Source organism: Cervus canadensis, chromosome 6 (genome assembly GCF_019320065.1).
Source record: "Cervus canadensis isolate Bull #8, Minnesota chromosome 6, ASM1932006v1, whole genome shotgun sequence".
NCBI classification, from domain to species: domain Eukaryota; kingdom Metazoa; phylum Chordata; class Mammalia; order Artiodactyla; family Cervidae; genus Cervus; species Cervus canadensis.
This window is the reverse complement of record NC_057391.1, coordinates 71,158,949-71,177,173: the sequence shown is the minus strand read 5'-3', so window position 1 is coordinate 71,177,173 and position 18,225 is coordinate 71,158,949. Positions and strand designations below refer to the sequence as shown.

Below are 18,225 nucleotides of genomic sequence, written 5' to 3'. Positions count from 1 at the left end.
TAAGGTATTACAGCCTACTAAAGCTAGCAGCTTAACATTACTATTCAAGAGTAGTCACGTACTCTTCAAATCAAGTTCATCATACACACTTGAAATGTAGTTGAAAAGGGGCTGCTTGGTCCACACTGACCTATTCCCAACCTGGTCTCAACTCTGCTTTCTGTATTCCAACCATGTGGATCTCCTGCGGATCTGCCCACACCATGCCACAGAGCCTTGCATGTATTTTCCTCTTCTAGGTTCCCTCTACACTAGCCATGGTATTACCTGTACTCTAATAACTTTGGATTCAAGATTTCAGACCTGTGTCAGCCACATTCACTAGTTCATTCCTCACTTACCTCAAGCTGTTCTGCCTTTTCTGGACAGTCTTGTAATTCCATATTTTGGAAAGAGGTTGTGGTCTGTTGAAATAAATTCTTCAAAGCAGTTATTTCTTTTGTAAAGGAATGTCTTTCTTGGATTTCATTCTCCATCAATTCCTTATTTTTTTGGGCTTTCTGGAAAAGCCTACAGTAGAGCATCAAAATAAGATTATTCCTTTATTCTGTTTTTCTCTAGGCAATATTTTATTTCAACAATTAACAAGATGTCTACATAGCTGACAAAAGACCTTTTTTCTCCTGAGAGAAAATTACCAGTTTTCAAGATTTATATACTATATGAAAAGTAAAAGTGTTAGTCACTCAGTCATGTCTGACTTTTTGCGAACCCATGAACTGTAGCCCGCCAGACTCGTCTGTCCATGGAATTCTCTAGGCAAGAGTACTGGAGTGGGTGGCCATTCCCTTCTCTAGGGGATCTTTCTGACCCAAGGATCAAACCTGGGTCTTCTGCATTGCAGGCAGGTTCTTTATCGTCTGAGCTACCAGGAATGCTATACACAAACATATCAAGTCAAAAACCTCTCTAAAACTTTCATCTCAGAATACCTTCTTTTCACAGTTTATGTTCTACTGCCAGCTCTATCCTTTTTTTCCCACATAATCCCTGAGTTCAAGTGAACATGACTAGAGGTGTGAATGAAGGAATGAGTGGGCTCATAGGGTCAGAGATGACCCCACTGGTCTTTCTATCTGAGCTGCCCCCCACTTGCTATGGATGCAGCCATCATGTTTTCAGAGGAACTTAAGTTGTTAAAATCTTTCCTAAGGGCTATCTGGTATTTCTAGCTATATTATATCCTTTGACCCAGTGATTCTACTTCTTGGCATCTTTCTTGATGAATTAATCACAGATGCAGAAATTCTAGCATAATACTCACTATGAGCTTCAGTCAGGCATGTCCAACTCTGCAATCCCACAGACTGTAGCCTGCCAGGCTCCTCTGTCCATGGAATTCTCTAGGCAAGAATATTGGAGTGGGTTGCCATCTCCTTCTACCATACTTACTGTAGTGTTTTTGTAAAAGTAAAATAGATTATATATAATTTTAAGGTTCTGTATTAGGGGCTTGGTTACGACTGAGCAACTAACACACACACTCACATAAATACATTTTTGGGCTTCCCAGGTAGCACTAGTGGTAAAGAGTCAACCTGTTAATGCATGAGACTCCAGAGACACGGGTTGGATCCCTGGGTCAAAAAGATCCCCTGGAGTACGAAATGGCAACCCACTCCAGTATTCTTGCCTGGAAAATCCCATGGACAGAGGAGCCTGGTGGGCTACAGTCCAAGAGGTCACAAAGAGTTGGACACAAGCGAGTACTACTACTAATACTACTAAATATGTTATAGCATATCCACATGGTGATATACAGCTATATTTCAGAGAACATTTAATAGCATAGGAAAATGAACAAAACATGCTGATAGATGTTTCAGCAGAATACAAAACAGGATAGTACTATAATCACAATAAAAAAAATATATATAACCATAGTAAGAAAGTTGAATAATCAGTAGTGACTGTCACTGAATGTTAAAATTAAAGGTGATTTTTGTATTAATCTTCATAATTATCCACATTCTCTAGACTTCTTTTAATGAATATGTATTACTAAGTTAGAAAAACAGAAAACATTAAAAAAATTTTTTGAAAGATTCACCCATAGTAACACCAAGATGGAGAAGGTGTGCTTGTTTGAATTATCATTAATATTAATCTTTTCTATCCTTTTCACACCTATCAGTGTTGATGCAACTCAATTCTGTCATACCATCTAGCATTGTTCTATAATATTTTTATATTCTAGAAATTCAATATTTTCTCAATTTTTAGCCTGAGTTGTCAAGCCCATTTCCTTAGTAGTTTTTCATAAATCTTACTTGTGGCATCGTTCTTGCATAGACATAATCTCTTGAGATGCAGGAACACTGTCCACAACCCCCAGGCCTTCAGGAGTGTTCTGGATATTTTTTATGCGCTGCAGAAGAAGGGCCAGTAACAGCTGCTGCCGCTCCACATTCTCCTCATATTGGCGTAAACAGTCCAGCAGCCCTGAGAGTTCCTCTGTGGAGGCTGCCTCTTTTGCTTTGGAAATTTCAGGAACTTCTTCTTGAAGATTATCTAGGATAATTACTTCTCGTTCAATCTAATTTAATAAGCAAAAAAAAAAAAGGAGCTGAAATAAGTAAAATATATTCTTACCACTTCAGGACTCAGGAATCATAATTTTTAAAGACTGGCTTGTCAGAGGATTCCCAATGCCGAATTCCAGTTCAAAGTAATACCTGTCTTCCTATAGCTGGGAATATTATCCCTCCAGGATTCTAATCCCTTAGTTCCCAGCTATTGATCATGTAGATGCGTGGTTAAAAAGAAGTGTTGCTGTTATGAGCTGAAGGAAGTGCTATTGAATATTTTCATAATTTCTTTTTCCTTTCAGGATCAGTTGCTTTACTAAGCAATTCCTTGAATGAGCTCCACCAAACTGCATCCATGATGTAGAAGAGGTTGGGCAAGCACTGGATAACTTTTCTATAACTCTCTTCCTTCACATCCAATCCCTATATACTCAGAAAAGTAAGTTCAATGGGTCCTCATTACCTGTCACTCACCTAAACCAAAGGAATGCTGCCCAAATGACTGGACTGCTCATGTATTTCTCTACCACAGCTAAATGTAGAATTCAGAAATACATAACCTAATAAATCAAATCTCTAGAAACTGGAGTTCTACCAGCCCTGAAACTCAAACAAAGACACAGAAAACCAGAGCCCTCTTACTCCCTCCTCAAATCCTCTAGCCCTCTCTTCTGCGGCAGCAAACATTTATCACATTGTTTCAGCATTGTTAGCATTCCTGCTGTATGCTCAGACAGAATCAGGCATCTTGCAGTCTTGACATCACTGAATATCACACAGCTCAACTACATTTATGACAACATGCTAACTGAAATAATGAACCGGATGCCTAGTAAGACGTGCCAAAGAATGAGAATTCAGGAGCCCCAGCATCAGTTAAGTTTCTCAGGGACCAATGGTCCGGGGCATGCCAGCACTTCTATGAGGTAAAGATCAAGTTGTTCAATATTGCACTTCTACTGCCAAGAAAGAGGCACAGCACCAGATGGACCCTTTGGGATTTTGGCAGCTGTCTATGCTATATTGTGACTGTTGCTCAGATCCATTTATCAGAATGCTGCCAGTGTGGAGGGGGCGGTGCAGCAGGGCCAGGCTGTGGTGTAAGCCGCCCTGTCACTTGGGCCGTAGGTTCCAGCCAAGTCTCCAACTGCTAGAATACATGGGTACATGTGCAGATAGGCCCCTCTCCAAAGGACTCAGTTATGGAGTTTGTGCTTTCCATCCACCTCAAACCTAAATTCAGTTGAACTGAAGTCCCAGTTCTCAGGCAGGCAGCTACAGTTCCCCCAGGGAATGGGAAACGGGTTCCACTGGGTCATTTTATAGTATGCCCCACCCCGCACCAGTCAAAGAACCAGCATGCACAGAAAGAAATTGCTATGTGGACAGAGGTAACTGTCCATCTAGGGTTTCCAACATACACTGGGGTTGAAAGAACTACGTTCATAATCCAGGATTAATCAAGCATTTCTTGGTGCTTCCATGGCCAGCGATAACCATAAACGGGCAACCGCAGCAACCAGGACCCAACAAGAGTAAAGCGACTAAAGGCTCTAACCTTTCCTGGGTCAGCTCTCCTCTCTCCCACTCCTGTTCCCTCAGATCACTTTCCAGAATAAACCACCTGCTGCCAAGCCCCTGTCTCAGGTTCTGCTCTCTGCTGTTAAAGCTGGTAAGTCATTAGGAAGAGAATGCAAGGGGGAAGAATAATTTTTTTTTAGGACAATATTTTCATCCAAAAGCCAGGCAATTCTTCAACTTGTGAATGGATAAACTGCTGTGTGTGAGTCTAGTAGAATATTACTCAGAAATGAACTACTGATACAAGCAACAGCATGAAGGAATTTCACACACACCATGCTTAGCGAAAGAAGGCCAAACTCAAAAGCATTTGACTCCATTTTTATGACTCTGAAAATGGCAAGACAGATTAATCATTGCCACAGGCTGGAGGGAACAGAAGGGACTGACTACAAAGGGGCACAGGGAAATTTCTGGGTGATGGAAATGTTTAAAGTCTTGATTTATTGGTGGTCATGTGACTGTGCACTTCTCAAAATGAAGCAAACCCTAAATTAATAAAAGAGTTACCACAAAGATTATGCATTCATTCTGCAGCCTCTGGATGATTTTCCTTGGACAGAGCAGTCTAACAAGAATTGGTTATAAAACTTTTAGGTTCAGTCAGTTATAAAGTTGAGTCTAGAAAGGTAGGAGGAACTATAGTTGTTTCATAAGTAAACAGCGAAGGAGACTAAAAAACTTGCAAGCAACAAAAATAAGAACTAAAACTAAAATAGAAAAGACTCTGGCATCTTCGGTAGAAGGGAAAGAAGACAGCCTTACACCTCCCATCATTATTGAAGACATGCCTTTATTGCAGCACATTACGATCAGTGAAGCATAAAATGATGATCCTGAATAACCAGGAATGAATAATTAAATTAAGCAGACTCTGCTTAAGAAAACAGGAAGGTAAGACTTTAGGGGGAAAACACAGTAAATCAAAATTTAAATAATTTTTTAATTTGTAAATTTAAATAAGCATTTATGCTTTTGAAAATATATTTACAAAACCTTTCTTTCAGAAAGATACTGGATTGTACTTTTTAAAAACAGAAATTCATTTTGTCACTTGTAAAATCATCAACCATGCCAAAAGAATCTTGCATGTACAGGTATTTAGATGGTATAATTTTTATTGAATGGATGAAAGCTATATTAAACTCATATCAATTTGGTAGGTGTAAATATCATTTAACTGGATAGCTTAGTGGTTAAAAATGGACTGTAAGTTGAATCTTCCATCACTCACTTATGAAATTGAGCAACTTAATCTCACTATGCCTCACTTCCTTCATCTACAAAATGAGGAAAGTAAAAATATCTACAATTCATAGGATTCTTATGAGGATAATGTAAATGTAACACATGTAAAGTGCTTAGAACTATGTCTGGCACAGAACAAACTTTTAGACTCTGTGAGAGAAGGCGAGGGTGGGATGTTCAGAGAGAACAGCATTGAAACAAGTATACTATCAAGGGTGAAACAGATCACCAGCCCAGGTTGGATGCATGAGACGGGTGCTCAGGGCTGGTGCACTGGGAAGACCCAGAGGGATGGGATGGAGAGGGAGGTGGGAGGGGGGGTCGGGATGGGGAACACATGTAAATCCATGGCTGATTCATGTCAATGTATGGCAAAAACCACTACAATAAAAAAAAAAAAAGAACTATGTCTGACACATGTTCAATTAAGTGCCTATTAAGTGTTAGTAGTTATTATTGTTAGTACAGGAGAACATATTTTGTTTGCATTACTCTTTGAAAGACATTCTGTTAGCAGATACTGTCAAATGTTATATGAATAACTACAAATATAACTACTACTAAATAACTACTGAGTATGATTACATGGTACTGAGAAAATATGATTGCTAATGGGTATAGAGCAAGAAAAGGTAATGTAATAAAATATAAAGAACAATAAGCTTAGGACTGACCTAGACCTGGATTTGAGTAAAAGCTGTCCCTCAACAAATACTAAGTGCCAATTTAGTGCAAAGCCTTGTTCAGATTCTAAAATCATGGCATGGGCAAAATAGATATGGCTCCAGTCCACAGCCCCAGTTTAATCACTAGCTTGGAGGGCTTGTACCAACTTAAATTTCTAAGTGCCTCAGCTTTTCCATTTAGAAAATGGTGATAACAGGTAACTCGTGGGGGCCATGCAAAGATTCAGTGGCATCACATGTGAACTGCCTTTTTTTTTTTTTGCCCCAGCCCTGCTGCGTGGTTTGTGGGATCTTAGTTCCCTGACTAGGGATCAAACCCGTGACCCCTGCAATGAGAGCAAGAGGTTCCTAACCACTGGACTGCCTTCTCAGCATAGCACATGGGAACACACTGCACAGAAGGGCCTCAGTAAACAGTGCCATTGTGGATGAGAAAGAACTGGAGGCTGGCAGTCCTGCTAAAAGTACACTTTACAAAGCTCCTTGATGTTTTCACTTTCAAGAGACTACTTACTAATCCAACCCAGGCAACATCACTAAAATGATACTCATTTTCAAGAAGACCAAGTTTTAAGTAGAAAAATATGACAACGCCAAACATTTAAATCCTAAAGCAATGTGACCTACTGCCAATCAAGTATTGATTATATTTCTGTTTTAAGCAAATTCAGCAGGAATTTTGACAGGCATAAGAGAGAAGAGTTTTCATTTAACATTCTGATTTGTACTTCATTTATGACTGGTTCAGTAGAAAGATTAAAGAATACCCTAAGATAATTTTATGTGGTGTTGGAGAAGACTCTTGAGAGTCCCTTGGACTGCAAGGAGAGCAAACCAGTCAATCCTAAAGGAGATCAGTCCTGAATATTCATTGGAAGGACTGATGCTGAAGCTGACGCTCCAATACTTAGGCTACCTGATGTGAAGAGCCAATTCATTAGAAAAGACTATGATGCTGGGAAAGATTGAAGGCAGGAGGAGAAGGGGATGACAGAGGATGAGATGGTTGGATGGCATCACTGACTCAATGGACATGAGTTTGAGCAAGCTCTGGGAAACACTGAAGGACAGGGAAACCTGGCATGCTACAGTTTATGGGGTCACAAAGAGTCTGACATGATTGAGCGAGTGAAAAACAGCAAAGATAATTTTATACTATTTAAAATTTTCCTTCTAAATGTATGTGATGCTTCAGGCCTCAACCACGGTTAAATTAACATCTGTTATCAATTTATACTACGGAGGTTTTCTTTGAGACAGTCTTTGGAAAGAACATCTTACATACTTTTAGGTCAAAATTAACAACTGTAGTTAATTTCCACAGGTAACAACTGTAATTAATTTCAAAATAAGTTGGCTATTACGAATATTACCTTGTTATAATCTTTACTGTGACGGAGAGACAGTTATTTTAAGAGGGTTTAAGTTTTCATTCCAATCCCAAAGAAAGGCAATGCTAAAGAATGCTCAAACTACCGCACAACTGCACTCATCTCACACGCTAGTAAAGTAATGCTCAAAATTCTCCAAGCCAGGTTTCAGCAATACGTGAACCGAGAACTTCCAGATGTACAAGCTGGTTTTAGAAAAGGCAGAGGAACCAGAGATCAATGTGCCAACATCCTCTGGATCATCGAAAAAGCAAGAGAGTTCAAGAAAACCATCTATTTCTGCTTTCTTGACTCTGCCAAAGCCTTTGACTGTGTGGATCACAATAAACTGTGGAAAATTCTGAAAGAGATGGGAATACCAGACTACCTGACCTGCCTCTTGAGAAACCTGTATGCAGGTCAGCAAGCAACAGTTAGAACTGGACATGGAACAACAGACTGGTTCCAAATAGGAAAAGGAGTACATCAAGGCTGTATATTGTCACCCTGCTTATTTAACTTCTATGCAGAGTACATCATGAGAAATGCTGGGCTGAAAGAAGCACAAGCTGGAATCAAGATTGCCAGGAGAAATATCAATAACCTCAGATATGCAGATGACACCACCCTTATGGCAGAAAGTGAAGAAGAACTAAAAAGCCTCTTGATGAAAGTGAAAGAGGAGAGTGAAAAAGTTGGCTTAAAGCTCAACATTCAGAAAACTAAGATCATGGCATCTGGTCCCATCACTTCATGGCAAATAGATGAGGAAACAGTGGAAACAGTGGCAGACTTTATTTTTCTGGGCTCCAAAATCCCTGCAGATGGTGATTGCAGCCATGAAATTAAAAGACGCTTACTCCTTGGAAGGAAAGTTATGACCAACCTAGACAGCATATTAAAAAGCAGAAACACTACTTTGTCAACAAAGGTCCTTTAGTCAAGGCTATATAGTTTTTCCAGTAGTCATGTATGATGTGAGAGTTGGACTATAAAGAAAGCTGAGCACCAAAGAATTGATGCTTTTGAACTGTGGTGTTGGAGAAGACTCTTGAGAGTCCCTTGGACTGCAAGGAGATCCAACCAGTCCATCCTAAAGGAGATCAGTCCTGGGTGTTCATTGGTAGGGCTAATGTTGAAGCTGAAAGTCCAATACTTTGGCCACCTGATGTGAAGAGCTGATTCATTTGAAAAGACCCTGATGCTGGGAAAGATTGAAGGAGGAGAAGGGGATGACAGAGGATGAGATGGTTGGATGGCATCACTGACTCAATGGAAATGGGTTTGGGTGAATTCCGGGAGTTGGTGATGGACAGGGAGGCCTGGCATGCTGCAGTTCATGGGGTCTCAAAGAGTCAGACATGACTGAGCAACTGAACTGAACTGAACTTATCTGTACAATAAAGATTTTAAAGATCATGTGGGCAACTAATCACTTATTTCTAAATTATCTGACACTGAAAAAAATGCCATTATCATGAATGAACTTGAATCATTCTTGAATCATACCTTGACGATTATTTTGCTAGGACCCGATTGCTATAAACCATGGACATGGTTCCATATATGTGATGTAAACAAATGGTACAGATTGAGGACTTGTTTTACAATAAAAAAAAAATGAAAATAATAAAACAATTTAAATGACACATGTGAGTAAACTGTATGTTGTGATTGTTGCACATGAAGCACTTACTTCTTCATGGACAAATTTCCACTCCTGCTTTAGTTCTTCACACCACATCTCCCACTCTTTAGCAGCTTCCAGCAAACTCAGCCATCTCTCCCACAGAGCCGATGTGCTTCTGAGCAAACAGAGGCTGTCACTGTCCATGCACGTGGCTCTCAAGTGTCTGAGGACCTGTCGTTGCTTCATCAGTTCTTCCTTGGCTGACATAAGGTTTGACACCAAGGCCTTAAAAGAGAAAAGAAAAGGAGGAATAGAATTCTTCTGAATTCACAACTATTCTGAAAGTTATAAACTATTTTAATCTTGAACAACTAATGTTTTAAATCATCCATAAGTAAGATGTGATCCATTTTTTATTCCTTTTGAAAGTCAATTTGAGACAGATGAGAAGTATCAATGTATTATTATATAGCACATGAATTTAGAATTATGGGGACAAATAATGACCCATAAAGTACATTTTTCAAGTTAACATGTGTCTTCCAAGGTAAATATTCCTAGAAGTTCATTTTTTAAAAATTTTAATGGAAGTCTCATATTTTGTTGTTGTTCGGTCACTAAGTCATGTCTGACTCATTGCAACCCCGTGGACTGCAGCACGCCAGGCCTCCCTGTCCTTCACTATGTCCTGGAGTTTGCCCAAGTTCATGTTCTTGAGTTGGTGATGCTATTACACCATCTCATCCTCTGCCGCCCTCTTCTCCTTTTGCCTTTAATCTTTCCCAGGATCATGGCCTTTTTCCAATGAGTCGGCTCTTCCCATCAGATGGCCAAAGTATTGGAGCTTCAGCTTCAGCATTAGTCCTTCCAATGAGTATTCAGGGTTGATTTCCTTTAGGATGGACTGGTTTGATCTTTAAATACAAGTGACTTTCTTTTTTTTCTCTTTTTTTTTTAATTTTATTTTTTTTGTACAAGTGACTTTCAAGAGTCTTCTCCAGCACCACAATTTGAAAGCATCAATTCTTCAGTGCTCAGCCTTCCTTATGGTCCAACTCGCACATCCATAGATGGCTACTGGAAAGACCATAGCTTTGGCCCATATTTTACTAGATAGGTATTAATAACTTGTACAACACTTACTGCATCAACCACTAACACATTAGTTAAGGTTTTTGGTTTTGTGTGTATTTGTTTTGTGGTAGATGATAAGCACAGATGATTTAAAATATTCTCATCCAAATGCTTATAACACAATACTGCAACAGATAAAAAATGCAAAAACTAAAATTGCTCAGTAATAGAGTATAAAAAGTAACCAGAATTTAGCACTTAAGATAGTTGCATTAAATGCTCTGTCACAGACCCAGTGATCTCCAACAAAGTAACAAGCAAGGTAAAACTTTCAAAAGAATGTTTAATAAGGACAGTAAGCTATTGGGGAGAGGACTGTCCTGTGAACCCGACTGATGAACTCTCTCAGAACCAATGCTTCATTTTCCCTATGGCTTTTGGTTCAGGAATTTTCTTGAGTATATGAATTAGGTTAAAGATTTCTGTGGGTCATAACAGAGCCACATCCCCTAGTGCCTCCACTTGCTCTTTCTGACAATTTTTTGCACACAGTCTTACTGAAGATTCGGGGTATCTGTTACCTTGCTCTGTTCCAAGCGCTCCAAAGCTTCCTTGTAAGACACTGGCAAGGGGCACATTGACTGCCCAAGAATGGTCTCCATTTGGCTGAGGTTAGTGCAAATTTTCTCATTTATATTCCTATAGCATTGGTAATTGTCAAGACACCTAGTGAGGCACAGTTAGGGAGAAAAAAGTAATATTAAACTTTATTTAATGCAATAAATTCTGAACTTTCCAGAATGTATTCTGAACCCCTAATAAAAAACAGAATTTAATTCTCTTTTTGCTACTCAGTGTATTTCAACAAATACTTATTGACTACTTCCCCCTCACCAGATCTGCATGAGACTTTTAATGCAAATATTAACAGGTAGATAAGACTGTTTCCCAAACATTTAAACTTTGGAAAAACTGTATTCTTGAACACTGCCAACAAGGTGTAAATTGGTACAATTCTTGTAGAAAGCTCCTTTGTCTTAAAACTGCTCATAATTTTTGATCAAGAAACATTCACAAAAATGTTCAAGTTTTTGAAAAAGGCTCAAGTTCATTAGCAATAATAAAGATGCAAATTAAAACCACAATGAAATGTCATTTCTCAACCATCAGACTGGAAAAATTAAACCTCATAACATTAAGTATTGATGAGGATATGGGACCACTGGAATATTAATATGCTGCTGGCTTGAGTAGAAATGGATAAAATCATTTGAAATTAAAAATTTAAGATGTGTATAACTTTTGACCTGGTAATCACAATCCTAAGTATACAACCAAGGGAAGCTTTTGAATTTGAAAACGTTCTTCCTAGCACTGTTTGTTAACGAAAAAACTGAAACAACCCAAATATCTACCAATACCTGGGTGAGTGAATTTTACTACAGACAAAACATGAATGAACTTCAGGATCATAATGGTAAGTGTGAAAAAAAATGAAGTCACGGAAGAGAACACATACATGAAAATAGGACACAAATACATAACAAAAATATTTTTTAAAGCAAAGGCATGGTCAATAAAGACAGGATAATGGTTATTTCTGAGAGGAGAAGGAAAGAGTCCACAAAGGAATTCAAAAGTCATGATGTTTACCTTTGAATCTTTCAGTAAAAGCTGTTTATCATTATTCTTTATACCACATGCAGATTTCTATTCCATTTTAAGTACTTGATATTAAGAAAAAATTAAATGAATGCAACAGAATATTTGCTATAGTTTTCCTTAGACAGTGATTTTTAGTTTCCATATTTTCCAAATTATTTCTAATGTGTACATGTTAATTACACTCTACATTTGTTCTTAAAGAATTACCTTTAGAAAGAAGTACCTTACCTTTCTACTTCAGCCTCCTTTATTTTGGCTGCCTCCCTCAAGGCTGAGTTCTTAGAAACTAAGTCCTGTAAAGTACACTCAAGTTGTCGTTTAGCTTCCAGGCTGGATACGGTCCCCAAATTCTCAGTGAGGTCCTGGATGCCTGCTATTGTGGATTTCAGTTCCTCTTGTTTCTGGCGAGGCACCTCTACTGATTCTTCTGGATTATCAAGATCTACTCTAGGCATCGCAATGATGGCTTCCAGATCGGAGATGATCCCCATGGCCCTGGAGACTGCTTCATTATAGCGTGTCATATTTTCATAAGCATCATTCAAGACATTCTGGTGAATGGGAGATCAAATGCTGTGATGAAATTTTCAAATTTGGGGGATTTTTGTCATTTTTGAATGTCTGCGATACATTCATAATATGTCTCTGGGTCATAAAAGAGCAAGCATCTCACACCTTTAGTTTGATAATATTACACTGATATTTTAAAATGAATAGTTTTTCTATGCATAAAAAAATTTCTAGAATTATTTCATATTTCAATTTCAAATATTTCATAAAGAAAATTGGATTTCTAAGAAATCCAACCTAAATTTAAAAATGCATGTCATGAATCAAGCCTAATGATATATATTAATGCTCTAGAACTCTTGTATTAGACTATTAAATAAAACAACTGAATATATTTAATGTATATAACATCAAGCAATATTTGTGAAAACAAACTGGAAAGACTCCCTCCCCACATCTGCTGCATTTCTAAATTAATGTCTCTGCCATTAACTTTCATTTTGAGCACATCACTTAATGTCTCCAGATCTCTGTCTTCTTGCTGAAATAAATAATTGAAATAAAGAACTTGAAAGGTCCCTTCCAGTCCATCTCTAAGCATAACAGTCTGAGGATTTATGTACAGTGTTTCTGGAAACCATATTAAAATCAAATGGAGAAATTTATTAAGTACCAATTTAAAGAACATATTAGAGTTCATATGACTTTATATGTCTATAGCATTTATACCTAGCAAAATAGTTCAATTATATTATCTAATAACTCTTTGAATTAAAGAAGGGAGTTAACGTCCCCATTCTGTACGTTTGCTGTGACAATTCAGAAAACACAGTGCAAGGAGTTCCGTTAAGCACGGTGTGTTTAACAGATGCCTAAGATATCTACCCTTTCACTACAGGAAAGGAGGGAGTTTGTTGCAGTCGCTCTTCAATAGGCATCAGCAAACTTTTCCTGTGAAGGGTCAGACTAAATATTTCAGGTTTTGCAGGACATATAGACTGTTACAACTACTCAACCCAGATGTTGTAGCGGGTGAGCAGCCATAACAAGCCATAAAGTGAATGGGCATGGCTGTGTTCCAGTAAGACTTTATTTATAAAATCAGAGGCTGTAGGCAGACTGACCAAAGAGCCTTAATTTGATGACCACTCTCTAAAAGCAGACAGATCTCAACATGAATCCTGGTTCTGTTACTACTGAAAGACCTTGAGAAAATGGTACTTTCTGAACTTCCATTTCCTTGTTTTAAAATGAGGCTAATATTAGCACCCACCTCACAGAGTTGTTGTGAGGATTAAAGTGTTCAGTGTACTTCCAAGACATGGTAAGTGCTAAAGAAATGTGGAGTTATTGTTTTGTGTTCTTTACACCATATTTATTCCACTACATTCTGCTATTTCTAAAAAAAAAAAAAAATAAACAAACACAAAACCAAACCAAAACCCAAACTTTTTGGTTCTGAGCCCAACAGAGTCTACAAGGCACATAGAACTAACTGTGTCAAACATCTTTTTTCACTATAAGCACTATATTTTAATGTGGAATGAGTTGGGGCTATAAACTGGCCCTTTGAAGTTCTTTAAAATGACTATTCTCCTGTGTAGAATGTTCTTATAGAACCTGTAACTTCTGTTTCTAAATGTGCTTATTTTTAATTGAAGGATAATTGCTTTACAGTATCATGTTGGTTTCTATCAAACATCAATGTGGATCAGCCATAAGAACCTGTTACTTCTTGAGAAATGTAGATATTAACTAAAGTAAAACATAAAATCAGGTTTTTATGTTTTAAAAACATGAAACTAAAACAAATATATTAACTGCCTAATTAAAAAACTTACAGTGCGGGAATCAATGCTTGCATTAAGTTGCATGTAAAGATCTTCAATGTCATTTAATCTTGCCTCCACATTACTAGCTTCAGAAGAATTTTCTTCACTTTGCTTCTCAATAACAGTCACAGCTTTAATGCTATCCATTTCTGCCTGAACTTGTTCCTGAAACACTTCACAATTATCTTTTTCATTTTGAATATATTCAATTTGCAAATTTATAAGTAATGGCTGTTGTAACTGAGATTTTATCTGATTTAAAACATGTAAGGAATTTTCTAGTTTGTCCTGAAAATCCTTTTCATCCATTTCTTTCAGTTGGGATTGCAGGGCCACTTTTTGTTGGAGAACCTGGCGCAATTTATTATTTTCTTCTGCATACAGCTTTAGTTGTTGTAATTCTCTCTCTTTGAATAAGTCATCAAAGTCTTTATTTTCACTTAATTTCTTGATAATCTCATGATACAAGCTCATGGCTTTCCCAATTCTCTGATTCAAAATTTGAGCATTGAGCAGACTGCTTTCTGGTGGAGTGCTAGGCATTGTTAGTACTAGTTCAGCCCTTTTCTTAATTTGTAAATCCAAAGCCTTCAGTTTAGCTAGAGATGCTTGATATTTGTCGTATTCTGCCACAAACGTGTTCAACTGCTTAATTTTTCCTTCAAGTTCTCGTTCTTTTTCAAGAACTTGGGTTTGTATTTGATCAAGTTGGGTCCAATCCCAGTTTAGTTCTATACAGTCAAACACTTCTTTGAGTTTCAGGACTTGTAGGATACTAGATTGAATGCCAGTGATTTGGTTTTTAAGACGATACAACTCCTCTTTAACATCTGGATTTACTTCTGGATTTAGCAGAAGTTCATTGTGCTGTATATGGTCAAACTCCTTCTGAAGTGCAGATACTTTTTCATGAAATTCTCTGTAAAAATTTATCTTGTGTTCTACTTCATTACATTTATTTTGAATGAATCTTTGAGTTCTGTTGGCTCTAGTCTTAAGATTTTTCAGTCGATCATCTAGAAATAATCTTTCAAATACACTTAGATCCTTAGACATGTTTGTTTGTTCCTGAAGATGTGTCGAGATTACACTCTTAATTTCCTGCAGTTCTTTCTGAGAAGTGGTCAAAGCAACATACAGTTGTTCTAGTTCAGCTTCTGTGGAGGTTGTTTCTGTCTTGGGGATTATCAGTGTTTCATTTCCTTGAAGAGAAAGTTGAACCTTTCCTATTATGGCAACAAATTTGCTTCTTTCTTCCAATTTATGTTCTAATTGCTGTGATCTTTGGGTTGATTTTAAAACCAGCATTTGGTATTGATTCTGTAAGTCCTGAAGGAGGTTATTTAAATCATTGCTTTCATATTCTGTGAGGTGAGGAATATTATCTTTGACCTCTTCAACCAAGGACTCCACAACCTGCTGCTTATCTAGAATGCCATCGTGCACCACCTTGCATATTCTGATCTGTGAAAGAATGTCATCTGGGAGAAGGGAAATGGGAGGAGTGAGTTCACCTAACAGATTCTTGACCCATAAGATAGCCTCTTTTATTTTGTATCTGGTTTCACACTTCTTGATCTGATTTTCCACCTCCATGTTTAATGGTTCCAATGCTTCCAATTGCTTCTGCAAATTACTTATTGCATCTTCTAAAATCTTCCTTTCTTTTTCTCCCCAAATCCTCTTCATCTGAAGTTCAGCTTGCCCCTTGAGCATAGAAAACCTATGCTTTATAGTATGGAGTTCAGTGGCCAAAGCAACCATGCTTAGATTCCCTTCCTGGGCTTCTGGAGAGTTCAGCCTTAACTGCAGATGCTGCTGCTGCTGCTGCAGGGACGTTTCAAGGTCTTGAATCTTACTCATGAGAAACATAAACTCTTCGTGTCCCACTGCTTGTTGAGAATACTTCTTCTGAACCAGTTGTTCCACTTGCTCCCAACCATGTTCAAGTAGCTTGATCTGGCTTTCCAATAGCTTCTTATCCATGTCAGTCAGACAGTTTGATAAATTTTCCCATTTGATTTTCATCTTGCTTAAAGAATCTTTCTCTTTTTCTATTGATGCCAGAAAATTTTTAATTTTGTCCATATAGGTTGCACTGTCCAGGAGTCCCCTAGCAAAAGAAGAAAAAGTGAAGCTTATTAATATTTACTACCTCAACATGAAGTTAGCTGTCATTAAAAGAAATTAATTCTGTTCTGAATTCATGAAAGAGAAGATTAGATTGTCTGTAAGAACACTCTTTCCTTAAAACAAAAATCAGAATCTTGTTTACTGTGGCTCTCAATTAATGTGTGACGATGTAGAAAGCTCATCTATAAAATGAGTACCATAAAAATGCAGAACCACAGGAAAGGAGTAAAAAGCGAAGGGAACAATGTACACAAAAGTCCTCTATAATCTGCAAAGTACTTGAGCAAAGTTAGGACTAAGGAAAATGACAATATACAATTCCTTTGTTATCATCTTACCAACAATAATGACACTGATCAAGAAGGCATAGCTACCAGGCTAAAATTTTTTTTTTTTAAGGAGAAGCTATATTTAAAATACATACCCAGAATATATAAATGTTTCTTTAAAATAAGAAAACCATTAAAGAATTTTCTTTAATGGTTTCCATATGAAATTAATTTCTATACTATAGTATTAAAATCATAATATTCTTTAACAATATCTTAACACCCCAGGCCTGTCCAAAGAAATAAAGCCTATGGTTGAAAAAAAGAATGCATGTCCTAAATTCTTATACTTACACTTTTAGACTTTCCTTTCCTGTCAACAAGGATTTCATCAAGGATTCAGCTGCCATGAGATGTCCCTGAAAATCTTTAAGGAGACAGTATTGACTTTCTTTCTTTTTCTTCAAAGTAATAAGTGCCTGAAGCAGATTATCCAAGTGCTTCACTGAATAACTTTCATCGTGGAGAACCAAGGCACTTGTTTCTGTTTTGTTGAGATATTCACTTTGTTCTAGAGGTTCAATGGCTGCTTTCTTTCCTTCCAACTGGGTACATAATTCCTGAAAACAAGTAAAGGAAATAAATAAATATTCACTTACTAATTCACTGATTAATTAATTCATTTATTTTCCCCCTTGCTCTTTCCTTCCAGTAACACATTCCATTCCAAGAAGATTTTTAAATATTTCATTTGCACCCAGAGAAACTAAGGTCCTGACATTTAAAAGATTCCCCCCACCACTGGAGTCATGTTAAAATCTAAACTAACATTCATCATTGGTCTAACATCTAATAGCAATCTGGTCACCCTATTGTGTTCAAAGGTTCTACAATGTCTAAAGAAGATTTATCTTGCTTTTATTATTTACATGCATCATCTCTTTTTCCTCTTTTAGATATATGTTTACTATTACGTAAACTTGGCTAAAATTGTAAGGATTATTTTTCAAAACATGATCATGTACTGGATTTTTAGATGCCTTTCCATGGCTATAAGTACATAAATACATAAACACAGTTACGTAAACACAGCCTCAAAAATGAAGAAGGAGTACCCCATAACGCTGATAATTAGGAAAAACAAAAGGAATTTGTCAAACGCAGAAAAATAGATATGACTAAGAAAAGGAATAATGACAAGCCAGAATCTCCAAATTTTATCACTGAATAAATAAGTTTTTAGGAACTTTGTGAAAGAGAAAGACTAATGTTCATTAAACTCTTATCTTTTTAAATGGAAAGATTTATACAACTTACTGATTAGTACATAATTATATAGTTACCAAATTGATCATCAGGCAAAGGTTAAATAAGACTTTTCATTCTGTGCAAGCAAGTTTTTGGTAATTAAAATATATTGTATTGCACTAGATAAATGATGCAATCATGTTGTCAATGTTTTTCTTGTTTCCATACCTCTATCTCTTTTAATTGTTCATTTCTTAACATAACATCTAATTCTAAAGGTTGATTTTGCAGCTCATTGACTTTCTGCTCATCTTCAGTGTTTTTCATGCTTTCTTGAACATCAAGAGAAAGTTGTCTTGACAAAATCATTTCCAAAGCTGAATTCTGAAAACATAAAAAGATTAATTGCTAAATAGTCTAACTTCCAAATGAATAATTTTTATTTTTCTTG

The 18,225-nt window shown here is 37.1% G+C and overlaps 1 protein-coding gene across 4 annotated transcripts in view; it reads right to left on the bottom strand.

The window, feature by feature from the left end:
* SYNE2 (spectrin repeat containing nuclear envelope protein 2) overlaps positions 1-18,225 on the bottom strand; it is a 314,324-nt gene that overhangs the window by 132,679 nt on the left and 163,420 nt on the right. For all 4 annotated transcript variants that reach the window (XM_043472258.1, XM_043472259.1, XM_043472261.1 and 1 more), the window contains exons 46-53: positions 18,003-18,158; positions 16,881-17,146; positions 14,134-16,237; positions 12,011-12,333; positions 10,699-10,843; positions 9,110-9,328; positions 2,271-2,536; positions 342-510 (exon numbers count right to left, since the gene is read on the bottom strand). In XM_043472258.1, coding sequence (XP_043328193.1) covers positions 342-510; positions 2,271-2,536; positions 9,110-9,328; positions 10,699-10,843; positions 12,011-12,333; positions 14,134-16,237; positions 16,881-17,146; positions 18,003-18,158 — 3,648 coding nt within the window. The remainder of the gene's footprint in view (positions 1-341; positions 511-2,270; positions 2,537-9,109; positions 9,329-10,698; positions 10,844-12,010; positions 12,334-14,133; positions 16,238-16,880; positions 17,147-18,002; positions 18,159-18,225) is intronic.